We start from the raw sequence: 19,659 nt of genomic DNA, 5'->3' as shown, positions 1-19,659 counted from the left end.
TGGGGATTGAATAAGCCTCCGCCGTGACCCTAGCCACTTCAGTCAGATTCTTAACCCACTGCACCACAGCAGGAGTTCCTGTTATTACATTTTAAAAGGTAGATGCTTCTTTTATTTATTTATTTATTTTCATCTTTTGTCCTCTTTTTTTTTTTTTTTTTAGGCCCGCACCCATGGCATATAGAGGTTCCCAGGCTAGGGGTCTAATCGGAGCTAACGCTGGATCCAAGCCATGTCTGTGACCTACACCACAGCTCACGGCAACGCCGGATCCTTAACCCACTGAGCAAGGCCAGGGATCAAACTGGCAACCTCATGGTTCCTAGTCAGATTCGTTTCTGCTGTGCCATGACAGAAACTCTGGTAGATGCTTCTTTTGAGTAAGTATTTCACACACTTCATGGTGCTGAGACCACGAAAAGCCACGGGCAGGCCTGACTCTCAGACTCTGAGCGTGTGAGCTAGTGGGAAGGGCCCGATGCTCCGTAGAACTCTGTTCGTACTTGATTTCCTCCTGTAGTGCTGTCTTAAAGAGCCGTAGGAGCAGGTACTCCTCTCGCTGGTTGGATGCATAGTTGTAGAGTGTAAAGATTACAGAGTCCATGAACTTGGTGGACTTGTTCTGGGGCATCTGAAAAATCAGCTTTGCCAGATAGGTGGGGTTGGTCTGAAATAAAACCACGAGATAACTTGTAGATAATACAGAAGATGACACAAACATTCACGAGTTTTCAGCCCAAAAGACTAAATGTACCTGAATAATCAAAAAAAATAAGACATCTCTTTGCTCTCCCCCTTAGCGAAAACCAGTAAGACTTCCATCGAGACCTATGCATAAGGTTTTCTTGTGGAAAAGTAAATTAACTTACATTTTGTAATAATAATTCCAGGAGCCACTCACCTGCAGTAAATAAAACAGGTGTTGATATGCTTCCAATTTCTCTCTCTTCTCTTTGCTCAAAGCCTTGAGACCTCCCTTTTGTTTATTTAGCATCATCATATCAGACAACTGTTCCTTATTTTTTTTGGTAAGTTTTTTACTGTGGGAAACCACATCCTATAAACAAACACATATACATAAATAAAAATAGCTTTTAAAGATGAAACTCCAGTCACTATGGAAATAAGGTCTTTTAGCACCTAAAAACTCTCTTCTGAAGGTCTACTGCACTGACAGATCCACATTAAAAATTCTTTTTCTTTTTTTTTTTTCGTTTTACAGCTGCATGTGTGACATATCGAAGTTCCCAGGTCGAACTGGAGCTGCAGCTGCTGGCCCACACCACAGCCACAGCAACAAGGGATCCCAGCTGCATCTGAGACCTACACCGCAACTTAAAGCAACACCAGATACTTAACCCACTGAGCGAGGCCAGGGATGGAATGTGTGTCCTCATGGATACTATGTTGGGTTCTTAACCTGATGAACCACAATGGGAACTGACCCGTTAAATATTTTATAATCACTACATCATATTCTACTTTCCGTATATCAATCAAATCTATTTCTACTTTCATCTTCCTATAAAGAAACTGTACCATAAAAATGTCCACTGATTCAGGAAACCAACTTCCAGGAATCTATCTTACAAAGTCTTAAATACAATAAAAGTTATGCATGCATTGAAACTTTCACTGCAGTGTTATTTTGTAATAATAAAAATTTGAAAATGTCAAATCATCTAGAAAAAAGAGGTAAAACATAGACTATTTCCTGATGAATTATTATATTGCCATTAAAAACAATATTTATGATGACTTCACATAGAGAAAGTACCTCATCCTCTACATTAAATAAGAATGTAGGATACAAAATGATTATTGGGGTGGTAGAATCACGGGATGATTTTTATCTATTTTTCTCTATTTAAAATTTTGCTATTAAATCATTTCATTTCCTATATAACTTTGAAAAAACCTACGGCATTAGCAGAGAAGAAAGCCAGCCACTCCGGTCATAAAGAGGGAGGTGGGGGTACCAGGTAGGAAAAAATGTCCCAAGGCCCCTGCTGGCACTGGACCATACCTGCAGTGTAATTTTATTTTTCACTAGCAGTCCAATTTTGATATCCATGAGATTGAGGTCATTCTCCAGCTGTTGGTTAGAACGAATGAGGGTAATGACCTCTTCCCGCATCTTCATGAGATCAAGCTCCTCCTGAAAATCCTGGTCACTCTGGTCGAGCAGGTGGACAAATTTTCGGACTACAATCATTGGAGGATCCTCAGCATTGACTGACAGAAAGAAAGCATGTGTCAGATGAAGAATGGAATTGCTAAAAAAAAGTTCCGTGTCTTGGAAAACATCAGCATTGTCTTAAAAAAAAAAAAAAACCTCTATTCACATGTAAGACATCTGTTTATTTTTGAGATGTGCAAAGACAGACACCAAGTGCAGTCTTCCCAGTCATGCTACTGCTAGGTTGTTATGTGGAAGGTGCACATGGCAAGCCACAAGACATCCAGCCACAGGTTAGCAAAGGGGCTTCAGTCACAAGCAGCACCCTACCCCCCAAGCCTTGCCTGCAGGACAAGAAAAGAGATCCGTGGAGAATACACAGAACCTGATGGCCTCAACTCTTCTCTGCCGAGCCAGTTACTCACTGAGAGTCTTGTAGTCATCACGAGCTTTGTTTGCCCGAATGAAAGCCTGGATTTTGATAATGTCATTTATCTAAGGAACAAAACAGAAGAAATTCCTCTGTTCACTTGTTCACCATGAACACAGCAAAACTGATGCTGTTGGTCCTTATTACCCAGGGGTACTCACGTGGTCTCGGAAGTACTGCAGGCGATCTCTATAGCGCTTTCTAGCTTGATGCATCCTTGCCAGGGACTGAATCTATGAAAAAGGAAGAGAGATGCTGGAAATTAGGAAAGCCCCTGCATCTCAACAGGTGTCATACTCACGTCCCGCGTTGAGACATCCTGCCACGTACCTTTATAACTTCATCTTTATGGGAGCGCAGGTAGGCTAAGCGATCTTGGTACGCCTTCTTCTGCTTGTATCCTCTCCACTGCGACTGAAACCATCAAATATTACAGTCGACACATTATTTCTTAAGGGTCAGAGGTAGTTAAATAATCTCGACTCGAAATGTTATCCAAGAGCAGCTTTAAAAAGGACTGTGTCCACCAGGGTTGGGGAGGGAGGGTGGACTGTTCTTCCCCCAGGAGAGGACGCTGGCTAACTTCTACCTCCCTGCTGTGAGCACAAAGTGTGTCCACATGGACTTTGTTACTGGCTCCTCACAACAAATCAGGTGAGGAAGAGAAGATAAAATATAGGTATCCCTTTCATAGAGGAGGAAACCAACTTAGGGAAGAGGCCCACCACTACCTGGCAGCGGTAGAGCCCTAACTCCTGGCTCAGAATTCTCTCTGTGACATCGTGCTACCGTGTCATTGAAGCAAAATCACAGTTGCTTCTCCCAGTGTTCAAATCTGATACAAAGGAACAGCTTTAGAAGACAATGAAGTGCCCAAGAAAAATTGCCACTGAGCTGGATGGCTCACCGCTAAACACCACTAAGCACACGGTGATTACAATGGTTAACAGAGGAAGTGGTTTCAGAAGAAGGGAGAGACTAAGAGGTCAGAAGGCAAAAAATACACTCGGACATCTGATCCGAGGAGCCGACTGTTTATTATCCTGCTCTAGAAGCCAAAGTGCTGTCGGCATAAGAGGCTCTGAAATACCTGAATGCAAGTGATGGCAGGGATTTGTTTTTTCAGGAAATTCATCCTGGATCGGAATTCCTGTCGAACCAGGTATCCCCGGCAGCAAGCCTGCAGCCTGGTGATCAAGCCTTCGTTGGCCAGCCAGAGCTGTTCCCGGTTATACGCAGCAGTCACCCCAGAGATGGAACTCTGAAAAACCATCGGTCACGTGAGAAGACATGCAAAGATGAGAATGGACAGGAGTTTTAACACAGTATCATCCAGAGTGCACAAACTCACACTCACTGCTTTCCAAGTCTATAGCAGATCTTTAGCCAAGAAACAGGAATGAAGACTTCAGGTCTTATTTTTCAAGGCCAAGGTGTCTTCACACCCCCAAAAAAGTCATCAACAAAAAACTTATCTTCTTTTACCTCATTGGTTATTTTCTTCATTTACTCATCCACTCAACACTGACTGAGCCAGAACTGTGCTTGCTGATCTGGAGCCATTACTGACAAGAAGACAGCATGACAGGTGCCAACCACAAGGCCAGAGCCCCAACCACCACAGAGGAGAGCCCTGCAGGGGAGTGGTCAGACTTCTTGAGAAGTAACCTACAGTGTTTGGACTGTTACTACAAGTACTGGGAACCAGCAAACTTCCAAACAGGAATAAAACTATCAGATTTACTTTGAGAAAAGCAGCACTGTTAGCAGAGTAACTGACAGATTAGCATGAGTGGGTGAATCAGAACGATGTTGTCGTAATCCAAGTGAGAGACCACCTGGGCTTGAGTAAGGGCAGGAGCAGTGAGAATGGCTGGTGAGAACACCTAGTTACCCACCTAATGTAATGTCCCTGATCCCCCTTGTCCTTGGTATCAGAGCATTGATTTTTCCTTCTGGGCAAGAACATGTGCAGTTAAGACTCTCTGAGCTGGGGAGGGCTCGTGTGATGCAAGCAGAAGCAGCTTGGTAAGACCTTTAGGAACATTCTTTGAGAGAGACCGACAGCTGGCATCATGCCTGTTTTGTTTTCTTTCCCTTCTTCCTACTTCCTGCCTGCTGTCCTTCTGGATGATAACGTGACTTTGAGAATGGAAGCCATGGAGTTCTTGTTGTGGTGCAGCAGAAACAAATCTGACTAGGAACATTGAGGACACATGTGGTGTAGGTCGAAGACGCGACTCGGATCTGGGGTTGCTGTGGCTATGGTGTAGGCTGGCAGCTGTAGCTCCAGTTTGACCCCTAGCCTGGGAACTTCCATATGCTGTGTTTGCAGTCCTAAAAAGACAAAAAAAAAAGCTATTTTTTGGGGGGGGTCTTTTTGCCATTTCTTGGGCCACTCTCGTGGCATATGGTGGTTCCCAGGCTAGGGGTCTAATTGGAGCTACAGCTGCCAGCCTACACCAGAGCCACAGCAATCCGGGATCCGAGCCGTGTCTGTGACCTACACCATAGCTCACGGCAACGCCAGATCCTTAACCCACTGAGCAAGGCCAGGGACTGAACCAGCAACTTCATGGTTCCTAGTCGGATTCGTTAACCACTGAGCCACAACAGGAACTCCAAAAAAAACTATTTTTATGTGAAAGTGTAGGTTATATTCTTTTGGTTTTGCTTTTTTTTTCTTTTTATGGCTGCATCTGCAGTGTATGGAAGTGCCCAGGCTAGGGGTCAAATCAGAGCTGTAGCTTCAGGCCTAGCCACAGCCACAGCCACACCAGCTCCGAGCCACATCTATGACCGACCCCACAGCTTGTAGCAATGGGATTCTTAACCCACTGAGCAAGGCCAGGGATCAAACCTCATCCTCACGGAGACCAGGTAGGGTTTTCAACCTGATGAGCCACAATAGGAACTCTGCAAGTTATATTCTAATACAGCAAAGTTTGGAATTTGTGAAATATTCAGAAAAGAGATTAAAATTATAAATTGGGAAAGACTGAGTAGTTGCATTTAATGAGGAATCAGAACAACTCTTCATTTTTCTTCTTTGCTGGAATATCCGAGTTTTCTTTAATAAGAACACAATTTATCTGACTTAATTTTATAATCCAGATGTTTTACCAATTTAGGCCTAAGACACTCCCCCTAGGAAAAAAAAAAACCACTCTAAATTAGTTACGTAGGCTTAAATTTTAGTCTAGGGCTTCTGACCACATGCCTTATTCCTGCTAATATTTCTCTTAACTAATAACATTCAGGTACTGTCTCTCAGTGTCTTCTTGTGGAGAAATGTGACCTACCTGGATCTCCTCCCGAGAAAGCTGCATAAAATTTTGCACGAAGTCTGGGGGTTCATCCCATCCTCCTTCCTGGGTCTCCAGATTGTGGTAATAATAATATCCACCTTTCACCCAGTGCTTCACCCACTTGCTGTTATTATCTCCTGACAGAAGATAAGGGAAAGATAAAAGACGCCCAGAGCCGCATTCTCCACATTCATGTGTCTAATGTTACAGGATTATTCCAGTCAGGTTTAACAATCTAAACAATTCCAAAAACCTGTCCCTTGGGTCTATGAGAGCAAAGGGGCATCCTAAGTCCCTCTTAAACTATGACTTCGTAAGGTCTCATTTAGCCCATTCACATCCACATTAAAAAACAATACCTACAAAGTCCAAATACAGAAATTAACCGTGACTGCCTTTGTTCCTTCCAAAGCCCACACCTAAGTTAAGATGTTTGTGTGTCAGAAAACCATTCCGATAAAATACATGTAACCCTTCAGCCTCTCTAGCTAATTTTTTTTTAAAGGGAGGGCCATGAAATAGGGTGAAAAATCTTTATTCCCCTCTTTTTGAAGATAAATTGCTTTTAACTGTCCATAAGCTTAGGTAATCAAAACCACTAACACCCCATGAAAAAAACATTTTCAGAAAATTGACCTTTTGGACACAGCTGTCCTCAAGGGGGGAAAAAAGAAAAATTTCAAAAATAGGAATATTATCTCCTTGGGTTTTAAAATAAACCTAATGCTATACTTCCAAAGTACCCTTCCCCACAGCTTGCCCCTTTCCTCTCCATCTGAACAGTCATATGTTTAAGTCCTTACTTTCAGGGCACAACTTTATTTACCCATAACTCACCTGCTGCCAGTTTTTTCTTCTTGGCTTCAGCAAGGTCACTCTGGTAAGTCTGACCACATTCAGGGATGACGCCATACAAGCCGACATCAGGGGAACGAAGGGCACTCAATGTTCTGCTAACATCGCCACTGTCCACTGCTTCGTTAATGGCAAAGATTCCTAAGGCAACTATCCCAGAAGAGAACTGTTACTGGAATAGTTTAGGAAGCATCTAGATGCACCTGCTGGCAACCTGTTCCCCCTACATCTCTCTGTCCTGATCAGCTGAGTACTGAGATATGGAGCACCTCGCCACCCCTACTCTCCATCAGAAAAACAAAAACAACTGATACGTACACTTCTGTGCTTCCTGGGTGTCTTTGTTGGACTGCCAGATTCCACCCTGAATTTCATCCAACCACAACACAGCTGACTCATCCTGAGTTTCCTACAAACCATTAAAAGCAAAACAATATTAGAATCATGAAATTGGAGTACATGTCACTATGGTGGCTTCCGAGACTCAATTAGAGAAAGAAGTTTCAAACATACAAGACATGTGCTACGTGAGTGCTCTGCCATGTGAGCTAATTAATTCCTCACTGTCATATAAGACACATGGAATCATCAACTGGAAGAAACTGGGAACCAAAAAACTGGTAAAACGCAGAAGAGAAATGCCTCCGATGTAGTAGAAGATTTAGGAAGATGAATTCAATTCATTCAGGAGGACAAGAGCAGGTAGAAGGGACAAAAGGTCCAAACAGGGAAGGGGCCCACAGACTTAAATACTGTGACAAGAACCACAGCATGTATATGAATATGCAACACTTTTTAGAAAGAGCCTTTGCCAACAATATCCAAAGGAATATTGAACTGTTTTTAAGACTAGCAAGATTTTTTTTTTTTTTTTTTTGGCTTTTTGGTGTTTCAAGGACGCTCCCACGGCATATGGAGGTTCCCAGGCTAGGGGTCTAATCAGAGCTGTAGCCACCGGCCTACGCTACAGCCACAGCAACACCAGAACCAAGCTGTGTCTGCGACCTACACCACAGCTCATGGCAATGCCGGATCCTTAACCCACTAAGCAAGGCCAGGGATCGAACCTGCAACCTCATGGTTCCTAGTCGGATTCGTTAACCACTGAGCCACGACAGGAACTCCAAGACTACCAAGATTTTATCACATGTAAACCAGGAGTCACTATAGTCAATCTAAACTTGTCACTGGCTTATATTCTGAAACCTCAAAGTTAAAATCAATCAGTTGTTGGAAACTTAAGAACACATTTTTCACGCAGAAACATAATAAATGGTGATTCATTTCCTCAGCATGGCCAACAAAAGCCTCTCTAGCCATTTGAGCAGAATACTAGGGACAGAGGTGAAATAGAAGTGGAGTCTTTTTGTCCAGAAAAGGAGAGGCACCTTGGGTTTTAAAGTGACCGGGTTGTGTCATGTTTGAGGTAATTTTGGCAGATCCAACAAAAGTAAAAGTGCTCCTGAGGCTTGAGCTAATAGCAACTGGGATAAATAATAGCTCAAAAATCCATCAAGACTGCTTGATGTAAATATAATTTGCCAAGGCACCAATGAGGTGGCTGCAGTTAAGAACTGAGAACAACGAGCTCTGTAGCACTTTACTCTATTCCCGTCAGTGCTCTGTGCCCAACCTACCCCCACCCCGTTCTCCACCCCATACACCCCTACCTCCTTCAAAGCCTTATCTAGTCCCAGGGAACTGACATTAGTTGACCTGTTAGGTGGTTCCCTGGGAGAACACAGCTAGGCTGTCCTTATTTGACCTGACTTAGAGCTTGCCCAATGCAAACAGCCTCTTCTTTACAGTCATTTGTCCAAAACAGTAATTATTTCACATCACAGATATCTGGGGCAGTGGGTAAAAATTTAGGCAAATAATAGGCTAACCTGAAAGTTGAAAAGGGCAAGTTAAAGAAGAAATATCCACAGACATCTTTGAAAAGCTCTGATGAATTCCTGGGATGGGAATCTAGAAGGTCATAGTGCATGTGTGGGCTGTGCACATGCTCAGAAAAGATGTGATAAGGCTGTAAGCTTTCTCCTCTGGCTGACCTTGAGGCTCTGGGCAAGCATGAAGTGAAGGCTAAAGCAAAACTATAAACTGGCTGAGTGTTGAGGGCATACCCCAACACACACAAAAGTCCTCAGCAGAGGCCGGGAGCTTTAGTGGTTCTAGGCACTTTAGGAAATTTCTGTCTAATCATTAGCTGACCACTAGCTAACCAAACAGGGACTTCAGTAGACACACAAGCCAAAGAATACAGATTTGGCAGGACTGAAAATCACTAAACAAATTACATGAGAAACAAACAGGGATAACCTAAGGAGGGGGTAGAATCTGACTTTTTCATTATATTAAAATGTCCAGCTTTCAGCCAAAAATTACAAGACATGTAAACAAAAAAGTATGGTCCAAACAGGACAAAAAAGCAGACAACAGAAATTGTTCAAATTGAACTTTTAAGCAAAGACTTAAATCAGCTATCTTAAATATGTTCCAAGAACTAAAAGAAATCGCATATAAAGAACTTAAGGAAAGTATGAGAACAATGCCTCACCAAATAAAGAAAAAAAAATTTTGTATGTATTTTAAGAACCAGATTAAATTACAGAGTTGAGGAGGAGTTCCCGTCGTGGCGCAGTGGTTAACGAATCCGACTAGGAACCATGAGGTTGCGGGTTCGGTCCCTGCCCTTGCTCAGTGGGTTAAGGATCTGGCGTTGCCGTGAGCTGTGGTGTAGGTTGCAGACGCGGCTTGGATCCTGCGTTGCTGTGGCTCTGGCGTAGGCCGGTGGCTACAGCTCCAATTTGACCCCTAGCCTGGGAACCTCCATATGCCGCGGGAGCGGCCCAAAGAAATAGCAAAAAGACAAAAAAAAAAAAAAAAATTTACAGAGTTGAAAATACAATAACTGAAATGAAAAATTCAGCACACTTGAGCAAGAAGAAAGAATCAGCAACTTGAAGGTAGGTCAATCAAAATTATCCAGTTTAAGTCTAAAGAACAGTAATAAAAAAGAATGAAGAAAAATGAACAAAGCCTCAGAGACCTATGGTTACCATCAATAACACCAATATAGGCATAATGGAATTCCCAGAAGGCAAGGAAAAAGAGAAAGAAGCATTTTATTTGAAGAACAGCTGAACAGATCTGTAACAAATATAGAGATGGAATCAGTAACCAAAACGCATCCCACAAAAACAACCAAACCAAAGATGCAGGACCAAATGACTTCACTAGTGAATTCTACCAAATGTTTAAAGAAGAACTAATATCAACCCTTTACAAACTCTTCTAAAACATAAAAGAGGAAGGAGCACTTCTCAATTCATTCTACGAGGACATTATTACTGTGATACCAAAACCAAACACAAAGATATTACAAGAAAAACAGACCAAATTTAAATTAAGATCTTTCACTTGCTAAATTTGGAACTCAAAAGATTATTTTTATAACTACTCCCAAGAGGAACTTAGAAGCTGAGCCGAGGCTTAAAAAAAGACAGTTACACCTGGCAGTGCTAAGTTAATTTTCCTCTAACTCTACCCTTCCTCTGCCTTTGATAAACTCTGAAAAGTTATTTCACAGCCAAAGGAAATGCTTAAAACTCTAGTCACATCCTCTAAAACTTTAACTCCCATGACCCAAACAAAAGGAGCAGCCAGGCCTATCACATGTGTGAGAACAGGTACAAGTTATATCCTCACTCTAACTTTCCTTTTTTAGACATGAACTCAGACCTACCTTAGTCTTTCAAAGCCCATTCCTCTGTCAGTCAGATATAAGACTCCTTCTGGACTAATAATAAGGCAGCAAAAAATACTACCACAACTGGCCTACACAGAATCATTGCAGCCAGGCTTCAGAATAGAGATTCTGAATCAGCAGAAATAGAGTTAAAGCTTAAGAATCTGGAGTTCCTATCGTGGCTCAGTGGTTAACGAATCCAACTAGGAACCATGAGGTTGCAGGTTCCATCCCTGGCCTTGCTCAGTGGGTTAAGGATCTGGCATTGCCATGAGCTGTGGTGTAGGTCAAGAATGCTGCTCGAATCTGGCATTGCTGTGGCTGTGGTATAGGCCGGCGGCTACAGCTCCTATTAGACCCCTAGCCTAAGAACCTCCATATGCCACTGGTGTGGCTCTAAATAGATTTAAAAAAAAAAAAGCTTAAGAATCTGGTTGTTTATGTTTGTTGGTTGGTTTTTCGGGTTTTTTTTGTTTTTTTGTTTTTGGCTGCACCTGTAGCATGTGAAAGTTCCTGGGCCAGGGTGATCAAACCTGTGCCACAGCAGCAACCTGAGCCACAGCAGTGACAACACTGGATCCTGAACCCACTGAGCTATTAGGGAACTCCAGGAAGCTGTATTTTATTTTATTTTATCTTTTTTTTTTTTTTTTTTGTCTTTTTTTTGCTATTTCTTGGGCCACTCCTGCAGCATATGGAGGTTCCCAGGCTAGGCGTCGAATCGGAGCTGTAGCCACCGGCCTACACCAGAGCCACAGCAACGCGGGATCCGAGCCGAGTCTGCAACCTACACCACAGCTCACAGCAACGCCGGATCCTTAACCCACTGAGCAAGGGCAGGGACCAAACCCGCAACCTCATGGTTCCTAGTCGGATTCGTTAACCACTGCGCCACAACGGGAACTCCAGGAAGCTGTATTTTAAAAATGACTTTTCAAGTGTTCTAGTGATCAGTCAAGTCTGGGAGGTCCAAAGACAGACTGCAATTTACAGCTTCTCCACAGCCAACTGCTTCTCACCTGAGTAAGTAAAACTAGTTAATGTTTTTAGCTACAAAATGGGAGTTGCAATTCAACCCTTACCATAGGATCAACATGCATAATAATGAACCTCTTAAAAGGAACCTGGTACTTGTTACATTTACATGGTTAGTTCACAGCAATGACAAAGGAACCAGAGGAGATCTATCAACATTATATTACCCACAGCTCTTCCCCAGAACCCAACTTAGAGCCCAGCAAGAGTGTCAGTGGACAAAAGCTCCAGTAACACAAAAGGCCTGGTCTGTTTTACTAACTTTGGCTTCCTAGAAAGTATCTGACCCCTTGAATTAAGAATCACTTTTAGTTCGTCCCCTTGCTGCAAGAATCTCATTGTAGGGATCTTGTAAGTCAGAAAAGAAAGCTGTGGTCGTCCTTATCCAATTGTTGTTAGTTAGAAGGAACTTAAAAGGAGATGGATCACAATGCAGAAAAAAAGAGATGTTCATTATACTTTAATCACAGAACAAATATCTGATGGCCTACTAAATACACGGCAACTTACTATTCAGCAAGAGGACTAAAAAAAAAAAAACATAAATCTTGTCCACTTCCTCAACAAATTAGCTGAAAGGCAAAACGAGCTTTTTAGAAGGTGGGTTTGTGTTACAATTACTTTGGAAAACTTATAGCAGCGTTATTCCTAATAGCCATGCAGTAGAAACATGACCATCAACTCATGAATAGATAAATAAAATGTGATATAGCCACACAGTGGAATAGTATTCAACAATAAAAAGAAAATACTAATATATGCTACAGCTTGGATAAACCAAGCTAAGTGAAAGAAGCCAGTCACAAAATAGACAAATCCATTAACAGAAAGTAGACTGACGGTGACCTAGGGCTGGAGAGATTGAGGGAAATGAGGAGTGACTACTAATGGGTACGAGGTTTCTTTCTGGAGTGATGAAAGTGTTCTAAAATGGATTGTGGTGATGGTTGCACAACTCTGTGAACAGATGGAAAACCACTGAATTGTATACTATAGATAGTGAGATGTACAGTATGTGAATAACATCTCAATAAAGCCATTATTTTAAAAAAAGTTATGACATTATCTACTAAAGCTTAACATATACATTCTCTATGACCCACAAATTCCATTTGTAAATGAATACCTAATATAAATGTATATATATTTACCAAAAGACATATACTAGGATATTCACAGCAGCACTATTTGCAATAGCCACCAAGTGAGAAACAACCAGAATTCACCAATAATAGAATATATAACCACAAAAGAGATGGTGCTCAACAACGAGAGTGAATCAACTACTGCTGTGGGCAACCACATGCATGAATTATGCTGGTCAAGAGAAGCCAGACACAATATATAATGTATGATCTCACTCACATGCAGTTTAAAATCAGACAAAATAATCAACTTCAGTGTTAGAAATTAGGATAATGGTTAACATTAGACTGGGGGGAGTGAAAAAGGATGGAAGGGGATCTAAGCAGTTTCTGTTAATGCTTTTTATAATCTGAGCACCGATTACATAAATACGCTCTCTTCCAAACATTTATACCACCATATACTTATATAATTTAAGCATTTTTCTGGACCATATATTTCAATACAGAATTTATTTTTTAAGAGACATAAGAGGAGTTTCCTTCTGGCCTATTGGTTAAGGAGCCAGCATTGTCACTCCTATGGCATGTGCTCAATCCCTGACCCTGGAACTTCTTCATGCCACAAGTGCAGCCAAAAAAATAAAAGATGACTAAGTTCTGAAGAGCTAATGTATAACATGGTGAGCCAAGTTCATAACACTGTAATGCATAACTGAAATCTGCTAAGAGGGTAGAACTTAAACGCTCTCATCAAAAACAAAGAGTAGGAGTTCCCGTCGTGGCGCAGTGGTTAACGAATCCGACTAGGAACCATGAGGTTTCGGGTTCGATCCCTGCCCTTGCTCAGTGGGTTAAGGATCCGGCGTTGCTGTGAGCTGTGGTGTAGGTTGCAAACACGGCTCGGATCCAGCGTTGCTGTGGCTCTGGCGTAGGCCGGTGGCTACAGCTCCGATTCAACCCCTAGCCTGGGAACCTCCATATGCCGCGGGAGCGGCCCAAGAAATAGCAACAATAACAACAACAACAACAAAAAAGGACAAAAAGACAAAAAAAAAACAAAAAAAAACAAAGAGTAAATATACACATGTAAGATGACAGATGAGTTAGCATGTATCAGATCGTCATGCTTCAGATTTTAAATAGCTTACAATTTTACTTGCCAATTATACCTCAAAAAAGCTGAAAAAATAGTGGATGTAAGTGCATATTAAAAAAAATATTTAAAGAGACATAAGAGGAGCTTCCTGTTGGCCTAGTGGTTAAGGATCTGGTACTATTACTGCTGTGGCGCAGGTTTGATATCTGGCCCAGGAATTTCCACATGCTACAGGCATGGTCAAACAAACAAACCAAAACCAAAACAAGAGACTCAGAGATGTGTCTACATCAATGACAACAATGAACCAAAAAACCCAAATGTGTAAAAGAGCATAAGCTTCTGGAGGGTAGAATATTTGTCTCTCATGCTGTGTGGACCTCCAATGCTCTGAATCTAAGGATGCTCAGGAGGAAGCCATTGAGTGAATACCCCTACCTCTATCTCGGTTCTAGGAGGGATGAAGTTTTCTGAACAGAAAGGAACAATTCTGTGCCACTCACCTGGGCTTTCTCCCTCTTTGCCCTGATTAGTGTGTCCTGATAATGCTGGGCCACTTCTGCGAGGACCCCCTCAAGTTTAGCTGCAGGAGTCTGCAGGGCCTGCAGAGTCTTTTGGGCATCACCTTCATCCAGGGCTTCGTTAATTAAGCCAATGGCTAAAATTCCTAAATAGGAATGGACAAAAAGTTATTTTTTTTAATTAAGAAATTATTTAAATAAATCAGTCCTTAAACACACTGGGTGATCAGAAATCCTCTACTCAAGAGTAATCATGATTCAAACCATAACTATCATTCATAATATTAAGCAGCAGTTACATTTTTTTTCTTTAAATTTAGTGTTTGTTTCATCTACGTCAACTCCCTTGTGTTCATATTCCTATTGAGAGCTCAGGTCCTTTTGTTTTGTTAATTGCTCTAACTTAAGAGTGATGAGGATTTTGATGAGACTGGCCTTATAGGATAGCTTTCAAGTGTATTCCAGTGTGTGATCAAAAACATTCTTGATTCATAAAAAGTCAAGAGGTCCAGGGATATTAAAAGTCACCTAGCTCACCATTTTCATTTTAAAAAGGTGAGCCTTAGAGATCTAAGATCACAAAACAAACAAGTGGCAGACAGAGAATCAAAACTCAGGGCTTCCCACTCCAAAGCAAAACTATTCCCACTAAATCACTATTTCTCATAGGAAACACTATTTTTACTTATCAATTATTATTTTTTTCTTTTTTGGCTGCCCCCATGGCATACGGAAGTTCCTGGGCCAAGGATCAAATCTGAGCCAGGGCTGTGACCTACGTATACCACAGCTGTAGCAACACTTAGATTCTTAACCCACTGCACAGGGCCAGGGATTGAACTGGTGCCTCTTTAGAGACAAGCCTTATCATTAACCCACTGGGCCACAGCGGGAACTCTGGAAATACTAATTTAAACTAGAAATGTTAACTCCTCAAGAATCTTAGGCAGCTGGACTACGACTTTTGTAAAGACTCTATTGTATAATAAAAAACTGGCTGGTCTTCGTCCCTGGTTTCCAGAAAGGGAAGCCTCTAAACCCTTGGAATTTCCCAACTGACAGGAGTATCTCTGTTATTCACAGTGGGCCCTTAGGACCACACCTGAGTTTACCAATCAGGTAACCCCTGGTGGGCCCTAGAGTTCTGAGGCAGGGCTGGTCATCTTGGAAAGACCAACTGTGTGATTAGAAGACTGGGGCTTTGAGCCCCATGTCATCAGGATATCAGATAGCCTCCCCAGGGAGGGGAGGCGAACTAGAAATCGAGTTCAACTAACTGACCAATAATTCAATCAGTATTTGTATGTAATGAAGGCTCAATAAAAACTCCTGGTACCCAAAGCTGAGGTAAGCTTCCCTGGTTGTGATACACATCCATGGGCTGGGAGGGTACCATACCCTAAGGATACAGAAGCTTCCAATTTAAGACTCTACCAGACATTGCTCAACTCTTCTCTTCTTTTGACTAGTCCTGATTTGTATTCTTTGTAATAAAACTATAATCATAGGTATAGCGCTTTTCTGAGTTCTATAAGTCATTCTAGCCAACTCTTGAATCTGAGGGGGAAGAGAGCACCCCGAATACCTAGCCAGTTTCTTGGAAGTGTGGTGACCTGGGAACTCCAGAGATTAAGGCTGCTGTCTGAAGTGAGAGGAGTCCTGGGAGGACTGTACCCTCAATCTGGGCAATACGATCCAACTCCAGGTAGTGAGTGTCAGAACTACTTGTTATAACAGCATTTAAGAATCAAAGATCAGAGTTCCCTTTGTGGCTCAGCAGAAACGAATCCAACTAGGAACCATGAAGTTGCAGGTTCGATCCCTGGCCTCACTCAGTGGGTTAAGGATCTGGTGTTGCGGTGAGCTGTGGTGTAGGTCGAAGATATGGCTTGGAACTGCTGTTGCTGTGGTATAGGCCGGCAACTATAACTACAATTTGACCCCTAGCCTAGGAACCTCCTTATGCTTTGGGTGCTGCCCTAAAAAGCAAAAAAATAAAAAAATAAAAGATCGTGTTTGGAGTTCCCGTTGTGGGTCTGTGGTTAACAAACCCAACTAGCATCCAAGAGGACACGGGTTTGATCCCTGGCCTCACTCAGTGGGTTAAGGATCTGGCTTGCCGTGAGCTGTGGTGTAGGTAGCAGACACGGCTTGGATCCCGCATTGCTGTGGCTGTGGTGAAGGCCAGGGGCTACAGCTCCAATTTGACCCCTAGCCTGGGAACCTTCATATGCCACGGGTGCAGCCCTAAAAAGACAAAAAATAAATAAGTAAATAAATAAAAATAAAAGATCATGTTCAAGTTACCTCCTGAAAAATTTAGTTATTATATACTTAAGAGCAATTGTCTGGTGTTTTGAAAACAATACACGACAGCAGCTTTTTGAGATTGATAGATAATTTTTTTTTTTCCAATTTCCAAAAATCCTCCCAGGAGTAGCGTTTAGAACCAGCTTACAGAATCACACTATTTGTACTTGTGACATTATTGGGGGGATAGGAAGTAGATTACTCACTCTCGTGTTCCTCCTGCACCACCAGATTCACATGGTCCACGCAAGCTTGGATGTCATTCCACGTAATAAATTCATTATTTTCTGCATGTGCCTGAGCTTTCAGTTTCATCAATTCATCGAGATACCTGCGCCATTCCCCCAACAAAAGAGATAATGAAGTACAACATAAGAAAAGGAACCTTTAGGATCCTTTCAGAGGACAGCAACGAGAAGATGTGGGGGCAAAGGATCCACGAAACACAGACAGCTAAGATACCCCCAACAGTCTAATGTATTCTGGAGGTCAGCTTTGGGGCCGAAGAGTTACCCTGGATAAAGTGTAAAAATGCAAGGATATCATTTATACTTAACAGCCTATTCTAAACTTCAGGTAAGACCAACTCTAGAATCAGAGGCAGCAGTTCAAGCAATTCCTCTAAAGACAAGAAAACAAGGCCATACACCAGCTAATAAACCTAGAAGGAATGATAGATCAACAAATCACCATTCAGCAACTCTTCCCAAAAGTATAGATTTAGGCAGGGATTATCACTTGGGGTGAAAAATATTAGGTGAATCATTAATGGGAAACTGGACAATTTGATGGCACGAAAGGTGCATCAAAAATTACGCTCTGGTGATAAGGGAAAAGCACAAGTATATGATAGTGGGATTAGCTGTCTCCCTAATCCAAGGATCAATCTTCATATCTCTAATGGTGGGGATAGGCAGATTTTATATGCCTCTTTTTTTTCTTTTTTCTTTTATAATGATTTTTATTTTTTCCATTATAGCTGGTTTACAGTAGTCAATTTTTTACTGCACAGCAAAGTGACCCAGTCACACATACATGTATTCATTCTTTTTTCTCCCATTATCATGCTCCATCATAAGTGCCCCGACATAGTTCCCAGTGCAAGAGAACAGGATCCCATTGCTTATCCATTCCAAAGGCAACAGGTTGCATCTATTAACCCCAAATTCCCAGTCCATCCCACTCCCTCACCCTCCCTCTTAGCAACCACAAGTCTGTTCTCCTTGTTCAGGATTTTCTTTTCCGTGGAAAGATTCATTTGTGCCATATATTAGTTTCCAGATATAAGTGAAATCATATGGCATTTGTCTTTTTCTTTCTGACTTACTTCACTTAGTATTAGAGTAGATTTTATATGGCTCTTGATATGAGAAAATATGAAACACACATCACCAAAAATACTTAATTGAATCTTAAAAAGCCTTTAGACCTAATTTCCAATTTATAGGAATAAACCAAATATTAAGAAACCGGAACTGAAGATGGGCCATTTTATAGGACACTGGCCCTATCTCCTTAACAAGTCAGTGTCATAAAGAAAGGGACAATGCTAGATTAAAAGATACCAAAGGGACACAACAGTCAGATGTTAACACATGGTCCTGATTTGCATGGCTGAAAAGAACAGTTTGGGAACAAATGCAGAAGTGTGGAAACTGGACTAGGTTTAGAAAGTATTCGGGAGGTACTGTTGATTTTGTCAGGGTATAAGACAGTGTTATTGCGGCTGTATAATAAATATCCTCATTGTCTTAAATAAATTTAGGAGTGGAATGTTATGATATCTGTAATTTACTACAAATTCCTCAGCATGATAAAAAATAAAATGAATCAAAACAGAAAAAAAAAAAAAAAAGATGATCATACTAAGTCACAATGCCTGCAAAGAAAATAAGAGTGTTGGAGTTCCCATTGTGGCACCAAGGAAATTAATCTGACTAGTAACCATGAGGTTGTGGGTTCGATCCCTAGCTTCGCTGAGTGGGTTAAGAATCCGGTGTTGCTGTGTGCTGTGGTGTAGGTCACAGATGAGGCTCAGATCCCACGTGGCTACGGCTGGCAGCTGTAGCTCCAATTCGACCCCTAGCTTAGGAACATCCTTATGCCATGGCTGTGACCCTAAAAAGCAAAAAAAAAAAAAAAAAAAAAAAGACTTGGCACACAAACACCAGAAGGGACAGCTACCTAATGTATTCAATCCATCACTTGGGCACCCACCTCTGATAGTTTTCTTCTTCAATATTTGTGAGGCCTGTAACTGAACTGCTCAGCTGTCTCCACACTGTATTCATGTCTCCAGACTCCAGCGCCCTGTTGATCAAGGCCACTGATGACAACATCTCCACCGCAACAGAGAGCTCGGGATGGGTGAGGCTATGCTGCACAGAAAGGAAGGCGGTGGGGGAAAGCGTAAGGAAAGGCATTCTGGAATACCAAGGGAGATCACAAGTTTAATAAAGCCATAAGGAGTCTAAGTTTGTGGTTAAAAAAAAAAAAAAAAAAAATCAATAAATAAAAGTTCTACCTAACTCTGCCAAGAAATAGGTATTAAAGTCAGGTATACCCCACTTTGCTCACAAACCACACAGATCCAGTTAACTTACCTCAGGACTCTGTTGCTGCAGGGTAGCCAGCTCCTTCTGATAAAGCTCGGCAGCAAACGGGTACACCTGGGGCAGCTGGGCTTCGGGATTCATTAGTTCCAGAACAGTCTTCTCGGCAACTCCCTTTTGGATGGCAGCATTAATTGCTGCCACTGCTGCCAATCCTGGGCAGAAAGCAGAAGTCAGGAAGGGGGCTGGCTTCGAGAGCCCCAACAGGAAGTAGATGGCAATTTTCACAGAAGAAAGTTACACTCTATGTATAAACTATTAGCCATGACATTTCAAGTAGATCTTTCATCTTTAAAAGCAGCCTCCTTTGTATGAGAGTGAACTGTACAGTATGTGAACTACAACTCAATAAATCTGTGTAAAATACAGCCTCCTCTTCTCCTCACCCGTTTCCACTCCACAATCGTCTTGCGTGCCACCACTAGGCTCTACCCAAAGGAACCTTCCCCTGCAGCTCAGCAGATAAAATACCAG

General features: G+C 41.9%; 1 protein-coding gene across 1 annotated transcript in view; it reads right to left on the bottom strand.

The window, feature by feature from the left end:
* Nucleotides 1–19,659, bottom strand: part of IQGAP1 (IQ motif containing GTPase activating protein 1) — a 109,486-nt gene that overhangs the window by 26,467 nt on the left and 63,360 nt on the right. The window contains exons 12-25 of the mRNA XM_021098910.1: nucleotides 19,177–19,340; nucleotides 18,791–18,951; nucleotides 16,780–16,904; nucleotides 14,246–14,409; nucleotides 7,091–7,181; nucleotides 6,755–6,922; nucleotides 5,912–6,054; nucleotides 3,700–3,870; nucleotides 2,940–3,023; nucleotides 2,771–2,842; nucleotides 2,605–2,674; nucleotides 2,027–2,235; nucleotides 902–1,057; nucleotides 504–667 (exon numbers count right to left, since the gene is read on the bottom strand). Coding sequence (XP_020954569.1) covers nucleotides 504–667; nucleotides 902–1,057; nucleotides 2,027–2,235; nucleotides 2,605–2,674; nucleotides 2,771–2,842; nucleotides 2,940–3,023; nucleotides 3,700–3,870; nucleotides 5,912–6,054; nucleotides 6,755–6,922; nucleotides 7,091–7,181; nucleotides 14,246–14,409; nucleotides 16,780–16,904; nucleotides 18,791–18,951; nucleotides 19,177–19,340 — 1,942 coding nt within the window. The remainder of the gene's footprint in view (nucleotides 1–503; nucleotides 668–901; nucleotides 1,058–2,026; nucleotides 2,236–2,604; nucleotides 2,675–2,770; nucleotides 2,843–2,939; nucleotides 3,024–3,699; nucleotides 3,871–5,911; nucleotides 6,055–6,754; nucleotides 6,923–7,090; nucleotides 7,182–14,245; nucleotides 14,410–16,779; nucleotides 16,905–18,790; nucleotides 18,952–19,176; nucleotides 19,341–19,659) is intronic.

The sequence above is a fragment of the Sus scrofa genome, chromosome 7 (genome assembly GCF_000003025.6).
Source record: "Sus scrofa isolate TJ Tabasco breed Duroc chromosome 7, Sscrofa11.1, whole genome shotgun sequence".
Lineage (NCBI taxonomy): Eukaryota > Metazoa > Chordata > Mammalia > Artiodactyla > Suidae > Sus > Sus scrofa.
Note: the sequence above shows the minus strand (reverse complement) of the source record. Positions and strands in the feature narration are given on the sequence as shown.